General features: G+C 41.1%; 1 protein-coding gene across 1 annotated transcript in view; it reads left to right on the top strand.

The window, feature by feature from the left end:
* LOC128664888 (aldo-keto reductase family 1 member B1-like) overlaps positions 1–19643 on the top strand; it is a 186091-nt gene that overhangs the window by 134835 nt on the left and 31613 nt on the right. Inside the window, exons 6-8 of the mRNA XM_053719684.1 lie at positions 9101–9223; positions 11660–11766; positions 12061–12142. Coding sequence (XP_053575659.1) covers positions 9101–9223; positions 11660–11766; positions 12061–12142 — 312 coding nt within the window. The remainder of the gene's footprint in view (positions 1–9100; positions 9224–11659; positions 11767–12060; positions 12143–19643) is intronic.

Genomic DNA, 19643 nt, shown 5'->3' on the forward strand with positions numbered 1-19643 from the left:
GTTAATACATTTATAAGACTTGCGGCAGGGTCTAGGAGCGGCGGTTTAGGGGTTAATACATTTATAAGAGTTGCGGCAGGGTCTAGGAGCGGCGGTTTAGGGGTTAGTAACTTTATTTAGTTGCGGGAGGCTCCGGGGCGCCGGTATAGGGGGTAGAACAGTGCAGTTTAGTGTGAGTGCTTAGTGACAGGCTAGCAATAAAGCTGGGAAAAAGCCGAAGGGCAGCGAGATCGGATGAGTGATAACTGTCACAGTCCGCTGCTCATCGCCCCGCGGCTTTTTGACAGCTTTATTTGATAACTTAGGCGTATTTTTTAAGGTCCGCGGCGGCGAAGGTAGGCGAGCTTAGGCGGACGTATTGGGCCGGCGAAGCCAGAAAAGTAGACGGCTTGATAACTACCCCCCAGAGTCGTCAATTCGATTAGTTTGCTGGTAATGATATTTTTCCAGTGATAACACCTTACACACCTGTTCCCTCCATTCTTGTACCTTAGGTACCCTTGTACTTTTCCAGAGCCTAGGTATCAACTGCCTAGCACTATTTAACATAATATATAGCAGCGTGGCTCTCAGTTTACATTTTATTTTAGGTACTTTATTTAGTAATAATACGAACGGGTTACACTCCAATTGGATTGTTGTTATCTTCCCTATTTCTAATTGTATATCGGTCCAGTATATTTTTATTAATGGGGAGTTCCACCATATATGTGATAGATTTCCCTCTTGTCCACATCCCCTCCAGCTTGCTAGTGCTTGGATAAATTTCAGCCAATCTTTTGGGGGTTAAGTACCATCTGGTAAGCAATTTCATATTAGTCTCTGTGGCATTGATGGAGGATGGGGCTTTTCCCATTTGCTGGAAAACTGTCTGCCACTCACTTGGTGTTAAGGCCATCTGTAGTTCCCTCTCCCATGTTTTAGTATATGCGGGCAACTGTTTTGAATGCATCGCAACTAGTAGTTTGTATGATTGTGATAACCCTTTCTTCGATGTGCCCGAAGAGTAGCATATTAACTCGAATGGGGTGAGTGGTCTGAGGAAGTCTATTTTTTCCTGTTATGGCCTATATAATGTGATAGTTGTAAATATTCATACCAGTTCTGGTCTTTGAGTATATTTTTGTCTGATAATTCTTTCCTGGTCAGTAGTCTACCATTATCTAAGCTTGAGTATATTGGCACACAGCAATGTATGTTCATGGTTTCTTCCCCTGTCTTGTTATGCCCTATCGGGGATTCAGTGTTTGTTAGTAAAGGGGTTAAGGGGGCTGGAATAGACGAAATTTCCTTTTTGTTTTGTAATATTGAGTCCCATACATCAAATGTTTCTGCCACTATGCCTGGTGGTGAACAACCGAGCTTCCTCTGTGGTTTATTGAGCCAGCAAAGGCTGCCCAGGCTAATTGTATTAGGTTGTGTTCTAGCTTTACCCATTCCTTGTTATCTGAATGTTTACACCAGTCTATAATTCTAGTTAACATAGACGCTTGCTTATAACACAGTAGGTTGGGCACTCCCAGGCCACCGTTACATCTATCCCTGTATAAGATTTTCTTTGAGACCCTCTGCATTTTGTTCTGCCAGATAAATGAATTTACATTAGTTTGGAGTCTATTCAGGTATGTTTTTGGTAGCTTAATGGGTACTGTTTGAAATATATATAATATTTGTGGTAAAAATGACATCTTAAAGGCATGTATTCTGCCAAGCCAAGAGAGGTATTTATTTTTCCACCCATTTATCTCCACCTGTAACTCTTTTAACAATTTTATATAATTTAATGTATATAGTTCCTCTTTGGTTCTTGCAATTTGTATACCTAAGTATGTCAAGGAATTTTTCTGGATAAAAAATTGGAATTGGTTACTGATGTATTGTAGCAGGGCGTCAGGTACTGCCACCCCTAGGACCTCAGATTTAGTAGTGTTAATTTTAAAATAGGAGTGGAAGCTATATAAGTCGAATTCTAGTTGTAATGCTTTTAGGGATGAGATTGGGCTAGTCAATGTCAATAAAATATCATCTGCATAAAGCGATAATTTATAATGTGTGCCTTGGATTTTGAGACCCTCTATAGCAGGGTTTTGACGTATTTTGGAGGCCAATACCTCCATAGCTAATACAAATAATAGGGGGGACAGCGGGCATCACTGTCTGGTTCCATTTTTAATGAAGAGTTTGTTATTTTTAAATGGTACCAGTGTTGTACTATTTACTCTCAGGCAGGAGATGGATGAAGATTTCTGCCTAGAGGATGATGATCTTAGCATTTGTAACTAAGGTCCACTGCTGTTCCCACAGAAGCTGAGGAGTACAGGAAAACTTCAGTGAGAACGGTTTCTTGCTATACAGCAATGAGGTATGTTCAGTCGTTTTTTTCTGGAGAGACTGTGATATTTGAGAAAGGCTGACAGTATCCCCATGAGGGAAGGGTAAGCTGTAATCCTAGTCTTATAAGGGGCATTACTAAGCTTGCATAATGGGGCTAAACTTATGGTTGACATTCAGTTTGAATGACATATAGCAAACGGTTGTGTGTTCTGGGAGTACGGTTAATAACACTTTAAAGGACAACTGTATTGAGGGTACACTTGGCTTTTTGGGGTTTTTATAACCCACATGGCTGTAAAAATGCCTGGTATGTTTCTTTGAAGGCCTTAGTAACATTGAGTGTGATGGACGGGGCCTATTTTTGCGCCTCAGTTGCGCAGTTGTTTTCTCTAGACAAGCAGCAAGCTACAGCACAGGAGGGTCCTGGTGAACTTCTTGGGCCAAATCGAAGCTTTATCCCCACATTACCAATCCCTAAGGGCAGGTAGGCGCCACAGCAGAGCTGTGGCAAGGTGCTGATTTGCCGGTTTTTGACACTTTGTCACTCCGGTTTCCTTATTTGGGGTTAATTGGTTAAATTGCTTGTGGTGCAATCTTACTAAAGCTTATTGATTATACTGTAAAAATTTCGGAAGATTTGAGATAATTTTAAGCAGTTTTGCAGTTTGTGTATGCCCTTTTTTTTTCTCTTAAAGGCACAGTACCGTTTTTTATCATTGTTGTTTTTTCATTAAATAAAGTGTTTTCCAAGCTTGTCTCATTACTAGCCTGTTCAACATGTCTGACATTGAGGAAACTAATTGCTCAATATGTTTAGAAGCCATTGTTGAACCCCCTCTTAGAATGTGTCCCACATGTACTGATATGTCTATAAATTGCAAACAGCATATTTTGACTTATAAGAGTTTGGCACTGGATGATTCTCAGACAGAAGGAAATCAGGTTTTGCCATCTAGTTCTCCCCAAGTGTCACAACCAGTAACGCCCGCACAAGTGACGCCAAGTACATCCAGTGCGTCTAGTTCTTTCACTTTGCAAAATATGGCCTCAGTTATGAATACTACCCTCACAGAGGTGTTATCTAAACTGCCTGGGTTGCAAGGGAAGCGCAGTAGCTCTGAGTTAAGAACAAATGCTGAGCCTTCTGATGCCTTAGTAGCCGTATCCGATATACCCTCACAATGTTCAGAGGTGGGGATGAGGGATTCGCTATCTGAGGGAGAGATTTCTGATTCAGGAAAGATGTTCCCTCAGACAGATTCAGATATAACGGCATTTAAATTTAAGCTAGAACACCTCCGCTTACTGCTCAGGGAGGTTTTAGCGACTCTGGATGATTGTGACCCTATTGTAGTTCCAGAGAAATTGTGTAAAATGGACAAATGTTTAGAGGTTCCTGTTTACACTGATGTTTTTCCAGTCCTTAAGAGGATTTCGGACATTGTTACTAAGGAGTGGGATAGACCAGGTATTCCGTTTGCTCCCCCTCCTGTTTTTAAGAAGATGTTTCCCATATCTGACACCATGCGGGACTCATGGCAGACGGTCCCTAAGGTGGAGGGAGCTATTTCTACTCTGGCTAAGCGTACAACTATACCTATTGAGGACAGTTGTGCTTTCAAAGATCCTATGGATAAAAAATTAGGTCTCCTAAAGAAAATTTTTGTTCATCAGGGTTTTCTTCTCCAGCCTATAGTGTGCATTCTTCCTGTAACCACTGCAGCTGCCTTTTGGTTTGAGGCTCTGGAAGAGGCTCTTCAGGTAGAGACCCCATTAGATGATATTCTGGATAGAATTAGGGCTCTTAAGATAGCTAATTCTTTCATTACAGACGCTGCTTTTCAACTGGCTAAATTAGCGGCAAAGAATTCAGGTTTTGCCATTTTAGCGCGTAGAGCGTTATGGCTTAAGTCCTGGTCGGCTGATGTGTCATCAAAATCTAAGCTTTTGACCATCCCTTTCAAGGGTAAGACCCTATTCGGGCCTGAACTGAAAGAGATCATTTCAGATATCACTGGAGGGAAGGGTCATGCCCTCCCTCAGGATAAGTCAAATAAGATGAGGACCAAACAAAATAATTTTCGTTCCTTTCGAAACTTCAAGGGTGGTCCCGCTTCCTCTTCCCCTGCTGCAAAGCAAGAGGCGAACTTTACCCAATCCCTGCCAGTCTGGAAACCTAACCAGGCTTGGAACAAGGTTAAACAGGCCAAGAAGCCTGCTGCTGCCACCAAGACAGCATGAAGGGGTAGCCCCCAATCCGGGACCGGATCTAGTAGGGGGCAGACTATCTCTCTTTGCTTAGGCTTGGGCAAGAGACGTTCAGGACTCCTGGGCTGTAGAAATCGTAACCCAGGGGTATCTTCTAGATTTCAAAGATTCTCCTCCAAGGGGGAGATTCCATCTTTCTTAATTGTCTGTAAACCAGACAAAAAGAGAGGCGTTCTTACGATGTGTAGAAGATCTATTTACCATGGGAGTGATCTGCCCGGTTCCAAAAACAGAACAGGGGCAGGGGTTCTACTCCAATCTGTTTGTGGTTCCCAAAAAAGAGGGAATCTTCAGACCAATTTTAGATCTCAAGATCCTAAACCAATTCCTAAAAGTTCCATCCTTCAAGATGGAGACCATTCGGACTATTTTACCAATGATCCAGGAGGGTCAATATATGACCACCATGGACTTAAAGGATGCGTATCTACACATTCCTATCCACAAAGATCATCACCAGTTCCTCAGGTTTGCCTTCCGGGACAAGCATTACCAGTTTGTGGCTCTTCCCTTCGGGTTGGCCACCGCCAACAATCTTCACAAAGGTGCTAGGGTCCCTTCTGGCGGTCCTAAGGCCGCGGGGCATAGCAGTGGCGTCTTATCTAGACAACATCCTAATTCAAGCGTCAACTTTCCAACTAGCCAAGTCTCACACGGACTTAGTGTTGGCCTTTCTAAGATCTCATGGGTGGAAGGTGAACGTAAAAAGGAGTTCTCTTTCCCCTCTCACAAGAGTTTCATTTCTAGGGACTCTAATAGACTCGGTGGACATGAAAATATTTCTGACGGAGGTCAGGAAATCAAAGATTTTGACCACCTGCCGAGTTCTTCATTCCATTCCTCGGCTGTCAGTGGCTCAGTGTATGGAGGTAATAGGATTAATGGTAGCGGCGATGGACGTAGTTCCATATGCTTGCTTTAATCTCAGACCACTGCAACTATGCATGCTCAGACAGTGGAATGGGGATTATGCAGATTTATCTCCTCAGATAAATCTGGATCTAGAGACCAGAGACTCTCTTCTTTGGTGGTTGTCACAGGATCACCTGTCCCGGGGAATGTGTTTCCGCAGGCCAGCGTGGGTTATAGTGACGACGGACGCCAGCCTACTGGGCTGGGGTGCAGTCTGGAACTCCCTGAAAGCACAGGGTTTGTGGACTCAGGAGGAGGCTCTCCTACCGATAAATATTCTGGAATTAAGAGCGATATTCAATGCTCTTCAGGCGTGGCCTCAGCTGGCTTCGGCGGGATTCATCAGATTTTAGTCGGACAACATCACGACTGTGGCTTATATCAATCATCAGGGGGGAACAAGGAGTTCCTTAGCGATGACAGAAGTTTCCAGAATAATCCGATGGGCAGAGACTCACTCTTGCCATCTATCAGCAATCTATATCCCAGGGGTAGAGAACTGGGAAGCGGATTTTCAAAGTCGTCAGACTTTTCATCCGGGGGAGTGGGAGCTCCATCCGGAGGTGTTTGCTCAACTTGTTCAGCTATGGGGCACACCAGAATTGGATCTGATGGCGTCTCGTCAGAACGCCAAACTTCCTCGTTACGGATCCAGGTCAAGGGATCCTCAGGCAGTACTGATAGATGCTCTAGCAGTACCCTGGTCCTTCAACCTGGCTTATGTGTTTCCACCTTTCCCTCTCCTTCCGCGTCTGATTGCCACGCAGGACTTGGTATGCAGACCTGGTGGACATGTCATCTTTGCCACCATGGACTCTGCCACTGAGAAAGGACCTTCTGATTCAAGGTCCGTTCAAGCATCCAAATCTAATTTCTCTGCAGCTGACTGATAACATTGTGCTCACACCCGTGTGATGGCTGACACTGCACTAATTGGCTTAAATGCAAGTCAATAGGTAATACATAAATTGCCATGTGATCAGGGGGCAGTCTGCAGAGGCTTAGATACAAGGTAATCACAGAGGTTAAGAATGTATTAATATAACAGTGTTGGTTTTGCAAAACTGGTGAATGGATAATAAAGGGATTATCTTTCTTTTTAAACAATAACATTTTTGGAGTTGACTGTCCCTTTAAGCCTGGCTGCCATGTACACTTGCAGCAGCTTTGTGGAACAAACATGCAGCTGGGTAAGTATACATCACATAGGGGACAGACGCAACTTTGTCCCCCCATATAAACCAGCTAAAATGACACATCACATACGGGACAGGCGCAACTGTGTCCCCCCATATAAACCAGCTAAAATGACACATCACATAGGGGACAGGCGCAACGGTGTCCCCCCATATAAACCAGCTAAAATGACACATCACATAGGGGACAGGCGCAACTGTTTCCCCCCCATATAAACCAGCTAAAATGACAATGTCAATTTTTTCAGAAACTGGTATTTTTCAAGCCCTGCATTACAGAAAATTCATTAAGTAGCTAATTATTGCTATCAGTAGGTTTTCTATATAATGAAGACAACCTGCCCTTTCCATATAACCATTTTTTTACATTTGTGTGAAATTCTAACAATGGCAAAATTATTATTATTTATTTATTTTGGTGTGTTTCCCACAGTGTTTGTTTTTTTGTGTGTTTGCTTTTCCCTATTGTTTGTCTTATCTGGCGCCTTACACCTGTTACTAACTAGTACATGGTGATAAAGGGAAGCGGATATACAACACAGATAAACCTGAAATAAAACTGCCATAGAACCTTATTGTAGTTAGAAACTACAGAGAGCGCTATGAATAGTAGGATTATGTCTCCTTTATGAAACAGTTATTTTCTGAGCTTTAGTAGTTTGTATTTTTTAGTGAGTTAATGTTCCTGTAACTGACTTGGTGGATTCTTATTGTATATTAAAGTGATTGTAAATTTAGTGAATAAGTACCCGGTAACTAAAAATAATCTTAAAAACAGGGGCACTTTCATTCATTAAACTTTACAATGATGCTTATTTTTAAAATACTTACCTTTGCGTTATGGTAAACATAACGCCAATCCTCTTCCCGCAGCTCCTGCTTTCTTTAGCAGATCAATGGCGAATCTGGCTTCATCCAATCGATGTGTGCCCCCTTTGGCGTCCAGCTCGTGAGGCATGCAATGATTGGAGGAAGCCGAATCATCATCGATATGCTAATGAAAGCAGGAGCTGCAGGCGGAGGATCTGTGTTATGTTTACCATAATGCAAAGGTATTTTTGTAAAGTTTCATGAATGAAAGTGTCCCTGTTTTTAAGATTACTTTTAGATACCGGGCATTTATTCATTAAACTTTGCTATCACTTTAATATCTACATACAGTATGTCCCTTTTATTCTACAGAGATAGACAGACAGATATATAGATTATAACTCACCAAATGTAGCTCTAAATCATGTCTTGTGGCATTTTCACCACTGAAAAGAATAAAACCAATTAGACCCTTAAAGGGACATAAAACAAGTTGGGATAGAGACGAAATATAATAATATGTACTTTAATTACTTTACCTGCATGTTATGAATCCAAGTTGCCATGACACTGTTTTGATGCCAGATTTCTCGTCTCGCATCACCTGTGACGCATCTCGTCACCCGTGACGCATCATGTAACCTTTGGCACTTCGCATCACCTATGGCACATCACGTCACTTTTGGCACACTTTTTCCTTTATATGCCATTCAGTTTCTCTGTCTCATTGCCCTAGTATTGAGTGTATCTCGTGGGTGTGCCTTGAACTATATTTTGGATTTCGAATTCTGGCTTGTGACCTGGACCTCTTTTTGACCATTCTTCTGCCTGCTGATTCCACTGTTGCCCGATTGGTTCTGACCTTGGATTTCCCTGACTAAGTCTTTCGACTCTGATTCTGTTTCCAGTTACCGTTTGGTTTGACCTCTGGCCTGTCGACTTTGCCTTTACCTTTCCGGTCATTTCCTGGTTTATTGCTCCTGGCTTTCCTCCTGGTACTGAGCCTATCCCCTCCTGGGTCCTAACGCTATTATCCCTAGGATTTTTCTTTATCACTCCACTTGCTGCCGGGATAACAAGATTACTGGCCAAGATTGGTTTGAGAGCGAAATATCTGAAGGATTCTAACGCTGCAAATTTATACTGCAGTGTTTCGCCATTAACCCTTTTTTTTAAGTTTCTAAATTGTACAACTACCTCCACACATTTCCTTCTATGGCTGTATCTATATCTATTGTTGCTTTGGTAGAATGCAAAAATACATAGGGATTAACTGATGGAGCATGCCTAGAAGCTGTGAACTCAGTTGAAATACAATGCCTGTGTCTAAACACTGATAAGAGGGGGTGGAGCAGACTGCTCCAGGCAGCATGGCTATTTTAAGTATTTTTGCTTTTATTTTGAAAATTATTTTAAAATACTTGCCAGCAATTTTTTTAACAATTTTTTTTATGCAATTTGTTTTTACTTAATTAGCCCTTTTAGGATATGCACAGATCTTAACATGTTTTATGGCACTTTAAGGTGAACAACACGTGCAGCACTTCTGTAGCTGATTCTGTTCTTTAATCATCCCACAGGCAATGGAAGAGCTGGAGGATAATGGATTAGTAAAAGCCATTGGCATCTCAAACTTTAACCATGATCAGATTGAGCTACTCCTGAATAAGCCAGGCTTAAAATACAAACCCGCTGTTAACCAGGTTAGTGATGTATTTAAATTTCATTTTTTTTCTTCTGACTGACCAGGAAGTCTAAAGTTAAAAATTGAGATTTAGGGGGTATATTTATCATAGTGCGAGCAGACGTCATACGATGTAGCGTATCATGTCCGCTGCACATCGATAAATTCCGACAGCATACGCTGTGAACTGTTGGTGCAATGCCGCCCCCTTCAGATTTGTGGCCGCTAGCAGGGGGTGTCAATCAACCCAATCTTATTCGATCAGCTTGATTTCTGTCCGCTGCCTCAGAGCAGGCGGCAAGTTATGGAGCAGCGATCTTTAGACCGCTGCTTTATAACTTCTGTTTCCGGCGAGCCTTAAGGCTCGCGCAGAAATAGGGGCATTAAGCTCCATATGGAGATTGATAAATCGGCCCCTAAGTCTTTAATAAATAGAAGTTGTTCTGAAGTTTACTTGTTTGTACAGACCAGATATTAATTAACTGCTCTAGGACCTACTGCTTTTTATATGTCACCAGCAACAAATCCAATTGGCTGTGTAATATAATGTCCATCTTTATGAAGTCTCATTAAACATCATAAAAAAGAACGGTATGATACAAAAAGTAGAATCCAGTGTTGGCGTCTGACATATTTCAGCAGTAGCCGTAATCCTAGACAAGTGCAGAGGGCTCACAATTTATGAGAACCCATTAACCCTTAACATACCAGAGATTTAAAGTGATGTTTACACTGTCACTGTAAAGCCACAAATCTCATTCTTATGTCACTTTATGACAATTTTGAAAGCTGAATTCAATTCAATTAAATATACTGTAAGCAAAAATATTTTGCAAAATTACAGACAAGAGATATTACTTCAATCTTAAACTATGTTCCAATATAGATATATTGCTATATTCATTTATACCCATAAAAATATATTTCATAGCCCTAAATATCATTAAATAACTAGAGACATATCTGTTATGCATAAAATGCACTATATGGTGTTAACAATGTGTTGTTTTATATTAATATCCACTACATGTTATCACCAGTCTCTGTGTATGCTTTTTATATGTGTATAACAGCAACTAAATATCAATAGGAAGCAAATTAAAGTGACATAAAAATAATAGTATGCTGGGTTATGTTTTATACTTTGAATGTTAAAAGGCTTCTTGAACTTTTTATTTTCAATATGGACATTGGCACCTTTTGCATACATCTGCTATGTGTACGTACTCACTGATGGTTATTGTGCTCTCATATACAAGCTCTGTTGGCAGTCAGGCATACGCACCAATCAGCATCTGTATAGGCTCTGAGATCAGTCACAGCTAGAATAGAAATACGTAGGGGTAGATTTATCAAGCAGCGGATGCTGCATTCTACCCCCTGTGTTTCAGGTTCCCCTGAAACATAAGTTAAGAAGCAGTGGTCTTAAGACCGCTGCTTTTTAACTCGTCTGCCACCTTAGAGGTGGTGGACAGCAATCATCAAAATCGGATACGATCGGAATGATAGACACCCCCTGCTAGCGGCAGGAGTCAGTATTGCACAAGCATTTCACACTAACGGAAATAGGAGTGGGGAGTACTGGCGCTCAACAGCTAGGGAAAGGCCTTTTTGCAGTAATGTACCTGGTAATAAACCCACAGACGCACACAACACACATTTTAAAGAACGTGTAAAGTGTATAAAGAGAAGGTGTCAGAATGGTGCACTATAGACTTTATACTTAATATAAATTGTGTGTGTGCGTACATATACATATATATATGAGAGATATGGAAATAATGTTTTGGTGTAACATATATCAATACAAAGGGGCCGATTTATCACGGCCCGAATTAGGCCGTATACCCCTGTTTCCAATGCGAGCCTTTAGGCTCGCCGGAAACAGGAGTTAAGAAGCAGCGGTCTTAAGACCGCTGCTCCTTAACCCAGTCCACTGCCTCTGAGGCTGCCGACATAAATTTGCCCAATCTCATGTGATCGGGTTGATTAACACCCCCTGCTAGCGGCATTGGCACCAGAACTGCTTGTGCAATGATAAATACAGACAGCGTATGCTGTCAGCATTTATCGATTCCTGGTGGACATGATCACTACAGCGGATCATGTCTGCCAGACACCTGATAAATCGGCCCCAAAGAATCAAAAGATCTTGTATCAAACAAGCACTTTGGAATCTCATGATGTTCATGGTCAACACATGCCAATACAAGCTCCTGATTTTCAGGTCTTGTGAATTATAACTAGAATGAGAAGATGCATCGAAAGATGCCACTAAACACAGCAGCAAAATTCCATATCAGACAAATCCCTGCAAATGAGCCCTTGGAAAATGTAACAATTCTTAACAAATCAAAGAGGAAAGATTCTTTAACTAGTAACTGAAGTTTTCCAGATATAAATGTACACTTATCTTTAGCTATTAAGATAGAAATGATGTATTGGTGAATTTCAGATTGAGTGCCATCCGTACCTGACTCAGAGAAAGCTAATACCATATTGCCAGGCAAAAGGAATTGCAGTCACTGCCTATAGCCCCTTTGGATCTCCAGACCGACCTTGGTAAGAAAAATTCAAATATTACTGATAACTGATTAGAATATAATATATGGCGCTATAAACCATCAGCACTTACCTTCTCATTCTGCAAAATAAACTTCCCGTCCCTATAGGTTGTGCATTACCTTTCTGTGTCAGTCTTTTATGTTTTGTTTTAAGTGAGGTCAAAGTGACACCTGGGAAGTTGTGGACTGTAGTTACTTTACGGACAGTGTTTGCAGCTGTGTTTTTAACAAAATGTCTGAACAGTTTTGTATATTATTTATTTCTGTTTTGATTAAATTGATTGGATTTTAGGGCCACACCAGAAGATCCATCTCTTTTTGAGGAGCCAAAAATTAAAGCAATAGCTGCAAAGCATAAGAAGACTTCAGCCCAGGTAGGAAAACAAAATAACTGGGGAGTTTTTCTATTAAATATATGAGATGTAGGCCACACTAAGATCTAGATTACAAGTGGCGCACTACCGTTAGCAATACCGTGATGACCTCGCTAACTAGTGTGTTTTTCAATTTTAAAGTAAACCCATGCGCTAATCTGGTTAGCGCAAGTGAAGACCTGGTGTAAGGGGTAAAAAAAAAAAAAAAAGCACAACATAAGTACATTAAAATAAAGTGTTACTAATGTATGCTCTGTACTGGCTGTACTTTTTTTTGTTAACCTCAATGAAAAATGTTAAATAAAAAAAATAAAATAAAGTGTTATTCATATATACACGATCTGATAAAAATGTTCATACAAATATTTAAAAAACAATTGAAAAGGGTTAAATGATATATGACAAGGTGTTTGACTGTGTGGGGTAGTTTATCAAGCAGCAGATGCTGCAATCTACCCCCTGAGTTTCAGGTTCCCCTGAAACACAAGTTAAGAAGCAGCGGTCTCTTTAACTCGTCTGCTACCTCTGAGCATAAGATCGGGATGGTTTACACCCCCTGCTAGCGGCCGTGTGTGTGTGTATATTTATATATATAATTTCAAAATAAGCACTCTCTGGACTTTAGACAACATCTGAAACTTCAATGGTTTGAGGAAGGGACACTGTGCTGTCCCAAAACATCACAAATAAAAATATTCACTGATTGGAGTTCAATGTCCAGAGAGTGCTTTTTTGAATTTTATTTAAAGGGACACTGAACCCAATTTTTTTCTTTTGTGATTCAGATAGAGCATGCAATTTTAAGCAACTTTCTAATTTACTCCTAGTATCAATTTTTATTTGTTCTCTCGCTATCTTTATTTGAAAAATAAGGCATCTAAGATTATTGTTTTTTGGTTCAGAACTCTGGACAGCACTTTTATTGGTGGATGAATTCATCCACCAATCAGCAAGAACAACCCAGGTTGTTCGCCAAAAATGGGCCGGCATCTAAACTTACATTCTTGCATTTCAAATAAAGATACCAAGAGAATGAAGAAAATTTGATAATAGGAGTAAATTAGAAAGTTGCTTAAAATGTCATGCTCTATCTGAATCACAAAAGAAAAAATTTGGGTTCAGCGTCCCTTTAATATGCTATAGCACCCTGGCAGTTGCTGGAGGCTGGTATATGTGTATATGTATATATATATATATATATATATATGTGTGTGTGTGCATTTGCATATATATATATATATATTCCAGATTGTGTGCTATTCATAGCACAGGTGCTCCATGTGTAATTTATGCCAAAATTTTAATGTGTAGTAAAAAACAACATTTGCTGTATTATTTTACTCTTGTGGGGTTTCCAATTCCTGTTAGAAGTGCAGACTCCATATGTTACACTGCTTTATTCTTTACAGTCATTAATTACAGACTACTTTATAGCTATCCCTTATTGGCCTCAACAGAAAAGGAAACATTACACTTAATTTATTGCAATATATAAAAACAAATATATTTTTATTTTGTTTTTTTCATATAAATATATCTACAGATTATTCTCCCACTAATAATTTATATATATATATATATATATATATATATATATATATATATATATATATAGTGTAACTAGACAGTAGCCCAGCACTCCAACCACCAGGGTTTATCCACTACCTGGGTGCTATCCTCAATGGTGCATATAGAAGAAATTCTCAAATTTAGAGGGCACTCACAACAGTGACATCCCTCCTCCCACTGACTAACCTATCAGAACAATTAAAATTAAAACTGGAAGACCTTACATATGTGCATGTAGAAACTAACTACAATAATGTAACGGTATATACTCCCCATAAGAGACACTAGAAAGGAAAAAGAAACAGACCTGTCCTGAACCAACCATTATTGCTCACTTTGTGAGCGCATCACAAGCAAAGAGTGAATCAACATCAGCCCCCTCACCAAAGAACAGTCCAACCAGAACACACCACACAGGACCAATCAAACTACCTGTAATAACAAGTGTACAATCACCTAAGTGCACATGCACTCAACTTCTTTGGTTGACCATGGTGAGGCCTGTTCTGAGTGGAACCTGTCCTGTGAAACCGCTGTTTGGTCTTGCCCACCGTGCTGCTGCTCAGTTTCAGGGTCTTGGCAATCTTCTTATAGCCTAGGCCATCTTTATGTAGGGCAACAATTCTTTTTTTCAGATCCTCAGAGTTCTTTGCCATGAGGTGCCATGTTGAATTTCCAGTGACCAGTATGAGAGAGTGTGAGAGCAATAACACCAAATTTAACACACCTTCTTCCAATTCACACCTGAGACCTTGTAACACTAACGAGTCACATGACACCGGGGAGGGAAAATGGCTAATTGGGCTCAATTTTGACATTTCCACTTAGGGGTGTACTCACTTTTGTTGCCAATAGTTTAGACATTAATGGCTGTGTGTTGAGTTATTTTGAGGGGACAGCAAATTTACACTTTTATACTGGCTGTACACTCACTACTTTACATTGTAGCAAAGTGTCATTTTTTCAGTGTTGTCACATGAAAAGATATAATAAAATATTTACAAAAATGTGAGGGCTCTTTTGTGAGATACTGTATATACACACATATAAATATATATGTATATAAGCATATACATATATGTTAACAGTATAAACACAGTTTTGTTTAACCCCTTATAACTGCTTCTTGCAGTTTTTTTTTAATAAAAAAATAAAGATGCTACTATTTTTTATTTTATGACAGGAACTGTACACTTTATTTGGGGGTGGGGGGGGGCATTTTTTTTTTTAATTAGCCAGAGGTCTGACATCTGGTTAATTATTCTTAGCCCAAAGTACTACCGCAGGAGCATTAACCAGCCACTTGTAATGGCTGGTTATTTAACGTGCGCATGTAAAGGGGCAAATTTGCATCTATGGGCACACATTAAATTAGTGATTCACTTGTAATCTAGCCCTTAGTGTTTTAATGTCACTTTGATGGCAATATAGCATGTAAGTGCCATACCCATTGTTTTAAAGGGATATAAAAAGTCAGTTTCATTATTGTAATAAAAAATCACTAAGCAGTAGGTTATACTTTATAGAAATAATTGCAGTAGGTATTATTGATAGTTTTAAAAGGATTTTACCTTTTATTTTTAACTTAATTTGTGAAGGGTCCATTACTTCCTGTCACCGCCTGACAAAGAGGTGTGGTCTATACAGAAAGGCAAAGGAGCAACTTTTCCTTCAAACGTGTTGTTAGGAGACACCTCAGTAGAGGACTTTTTCTGCTAACATCATGTGACAATTTATAAGTGCTCATTTTGCAAGAAAACAAATATGTTGTTTGCTGTATTTTAACACAAGTGGTTTCTTTTTGTGTTTACTTTGATTTAACATTTTTTTACTAAAGGAGGACTATTTCATATCCCTTTAATGCTTTCCTTAAATTTCCAAACCAAGATGTATTCGAAAAGTAACACAAATATTTAAAATGTAAAGACATCTGCTACTTTTTCAAATAATGTCTTAAAATACATAATACAGTCTAGATCCACCAGGTGAGATTGCAGGATGGCAGTGATGTGTTAGTGGAGCTTCCTAAGAACAGCTCATACAGGTTTGGAAATAAAAGAGGCTCTGGTATTTGAACTATTCCAGTTAATCTTTTATAAGATTAAAAATATTTGTCTATGTTTATTATGCTCATAAACTCTGCTGAGGTCCCAATTGTCTTGAGTCTCGGAACAGTCCTTTATCCTGTTCTGTCTGCATTTCCTGCCTTCTGAATACTTCCCATTGATGATTCTTTTAGATTTTCACTACTCCGTATAAGCCATGGACGCTCCTGTTCCTGGCTTGCTCTCACTTTACCAAACCCTCCCCTTTCATACCAAATTGTGTCCTGGTTATCCCAACCTTATCCCTTTGGATCCCAGTCCAGATTTCAATACATTTGTGTATGTGGTACACAATGTTTGGCTCTGTGCTCAAGCATGTTTTAGTTTATTATTAATACCTAAATTGTATAGCTTATTTCTTCATAATCATTGCAATCTATAAATTGTTTAAAACATCTATTTAGTAGAATTCTATCAGATGATGAGCTTTTTTATTAAGAAAACGGATTAATCTGATGCTGTCAGGATGCCAGGAACCAGACTGAGACCAGAAGTGCAAAAATAATCACACCTTTATTAATAACAAAAAATTATAAAAAGTCTACAAGTCAAATAACAAGCCAGGAGTCAAAACCAGAGCTGGTAGTCAGTCGAGACGAGTCAGGAGCCAAAGGGAGTAATCAGACGAGCCAGAATCAGGAACAAGGAGAACAGCCGAGTCTGGAACAAACCAGGTAATACACAGAAATTGGAACACAGGCACTCACAAACAGGTCTAAGACAACGCAAGGGCAAAGCATACTGAACAGAGGCCCTTTAAATAATAAGTGATGACATCACAATTCTGAGACTGCAACCTGTCTCGCATGGATGATGTACAGCAATCTGACCATAAAAGGGCGTGCAGGAAATGAGCAGCATCACACACTATGCCCCAGAGTCAGCAAGAGAGGTGAGTAAAATGGCTGCCAGCTGCACATGGCAAACAAAGCAGGGGAAAAAAACCTGACAGTACCCTCCCCTCAACGACCCCTCCCCCGTGGGAGGACAAAAGGCTTATTGGGGAAACGGGCATGGAAGGCACGTAGGAGGGCGGGAGCACAAACATCAGAGGAGGGAACCAATGAACGCTCCTCCGGACCGTAGCCCCTCCAGTGAACCAAATACTGTATGCGGCCCCTGGACATACAAGAGTCAGTAATGCTGCTGACCTCATATTCTTCATGGTTGTCAACAAAGATAGGACGGGGACGAGGCAACACAGTAGTAAACCGATTACAAACCAATGGTTTCAAGAGAGAGACATGAAAAACATTGGAGATGTGCATTGCAGGAGGAAGGTCAAGAGCGTAGGCCATAGGATTGACCCGTCGGAGTATTCGAAAAGGACCAACATAACGGGGAGCCAGTTTATTGAAAGGCACACGAAGGTTCAAGTTGCGGGAGGACTGCCAAACCCTCTCACCAACCTGGTAGGAAGGCACGGGCAGACCCCTAAGATCAGCCTGGAACTTTTGGCGCTGCATAGAATGATGAAGACAATCCTGAATCTGCACCCACGTGGAACAGAGTTGCCGGAGATGCTCCTCCAAAGCCTTAATACCCTCCCGGGCAAAAATTGAAGCAAGCTCCTGAGCGGTAGGCAGCTTCTTCAAGGGAATGCAATGTGACATTTTAGAAAAACGGTCAACCACCATAAGGATAACAGTATTGCCATTGGAAACAGGGAACTCGACAATGAAGTCCATGGAAAGATGTGTCCAAGGACGCTCACCATTAGCAATAGCTTGAAGAAGACCCACAGGAAGACGTTGAGGAGTCTTATTCTGTGCACAAACTGAGCAGGAGGCAACATACACAGCAACATCAGAACGTAGAACTGGCCACCAGAATTGTCGAGTGACAGACCAAATCATTTGGTTCTTGCCTGGGTGACCTGCGGCTTTAGGATAGTGGTAAGTGTGCAAAAGTTTAGTTCGAAGATTCTCAGGAACAAAACACTTACCACTAGGTTTCTCAGGAGGTGCCTTGGTTTGTGCAACCAGGATCTCCTCCCCCAAGGGAGAAGTCAAATTAGTATGTATGGTAGCCAAAATATGGTCAGGAGGTATAACTGGAGTAGGTACAGACTCCTCCTTGGACAGAGGCGAAAATTGCCGAGAGAGGGCATCAGCCCTTACATTCTTACTACCAGGCAGGTAGGAGACCACATTAAACTGAGACAAAAATAGCGCCCATCTGGCCTGTCGGGGCGACAAACGTTTTGCTTCAGACAGATAAGTTAAATTCTTGTGGTCAGTAAGAATAAGCACTGGTACGCTGGTACCCTCGAGAAGATACCTCCATTCCTTGAGTGCCAAAATTATGGCCAGTAATTCCCTGTCGCCAATTTCATAATTGCACTCCGCTGGAGACAATTTCTTAGAGAAGAAACTGCACGGATGCAAGAAACCGTCAGGTGTAGGACGTTGAGACAAGAGGGCACCTACTCCAGTCTCAGACGCATCGACCTCAAGAACGAAAGGCAGAACTGGAGCGGCAGCAAAGGCCTTAATGGCAGTAGGTGACCAATGGAGTGGATTATTCTCTTTACGGGTCATGTCTGTGATAGGTTTGACCAAGGAAGAAAAGTTTTTAATAAACTTTCTATAGTAATTGGCGAACCCCAAAAACCGTTGAATAAACCAAAGACCAACTGGGCGAGGCCACTGCAGAACTACAGACAACTTGTCAGGATCCATGGAGAACCCTGCAACGGAGATAACATAACCTAGGAAGGTTACTTGAGTCTGATGGAACTCACATTTCTTGAGTTTACAAAACAGGCCATTCTTAAGTAGTCTCTGAAGAACACGTGTAACATCAGAACGATGAGCCTCAAGTGTGGGTGAGTGTATGAGGATGTCGTCTAAGTACACCACAACACACTGTTGCAACATATCTCGTAGGGCATCATTAATAAATTCCTGGAAAACAGTAGGAGCATTACATAGGCCAAAGGGCATTACAAGATACTCATAATGCCCGCTCCTGGTGTTAAATGCTGTTTTCCATTTGTGGCCCTCCTTGATCTTAACGAGATTGTACGCTCCTCTCAAATCAAGTTTAGAAAAGACCATAGTTCCCTTGAGGCGGTCAAAGAGTTCCGTAATGAGCGGAATAGGGTAAGCATTCTTAATGGTAAGATGATTAAGACCCCTATAATCGATGCATGGTCTTAACTCGCCACCCTTTTTCTTCACAAAGAAGAAGCCAGCCCCTGAAGGATTTGCGGATGATCCCCCGCGACAGAGCATCGGCAACATACTCCTCCATAGCACAATTCTCCGCAACAGAGGGTAAACCCGGCCCCGAGGAGGAATGGCTCCGGGTTGCAGGTCTATAGCACAATCGTAAGACCGGTGAGGAGGCAACGTACCAGCACGCACCTTGTCAAAAATGTCTGGGAATTCTCTATACTACTCTGGCAATTGAGATACCGGAGAAGTGCACAAGATTTTAACTGGTTTCCAAAGACAAGTGGAAATACATTGCGGAGACCACAACAAAATTTCGGACATGCGCCAGTCGAGACTGGGATTGTGCTTTTGGAGCCAGGGATAACCCAGAACAACTGGAAAATGCGGAGAATTTATCACCTGGAACTGGAGGGTTTCAGAATGGAGAGCCCCAACAGCCATGGATAACGGAGCGGTTTTGTGAGTAACGAGTGCGGGCTGAAGGGGCCTGCCATCAAAATAGCAAGCGGAATGGACCGAGGCAAAACAGGAATGGAGTGCTTTGATACAAAAGCACTGCGTAATGTCAGGGTGCCAGGAATCAGGAGGTCCCAATTATCTTGAGTCTCGGAACAGTCCTTTATCCTGTTCTGTCTGCATTTCCTGCCT

Source organism: Bombina bombina, chromosome 6 (genome assembly GCF_027579735.1).
Source record: "Bombina bombina isolate aBomBom1 chromosome 6, aBomBom1.pri, whole genome shotgun sequence".
NCBI lineage: Eukaryota > Metazoa > Chordata > Amphibia > Anura > Bombinatoridae > Bombina > Bombina bombina.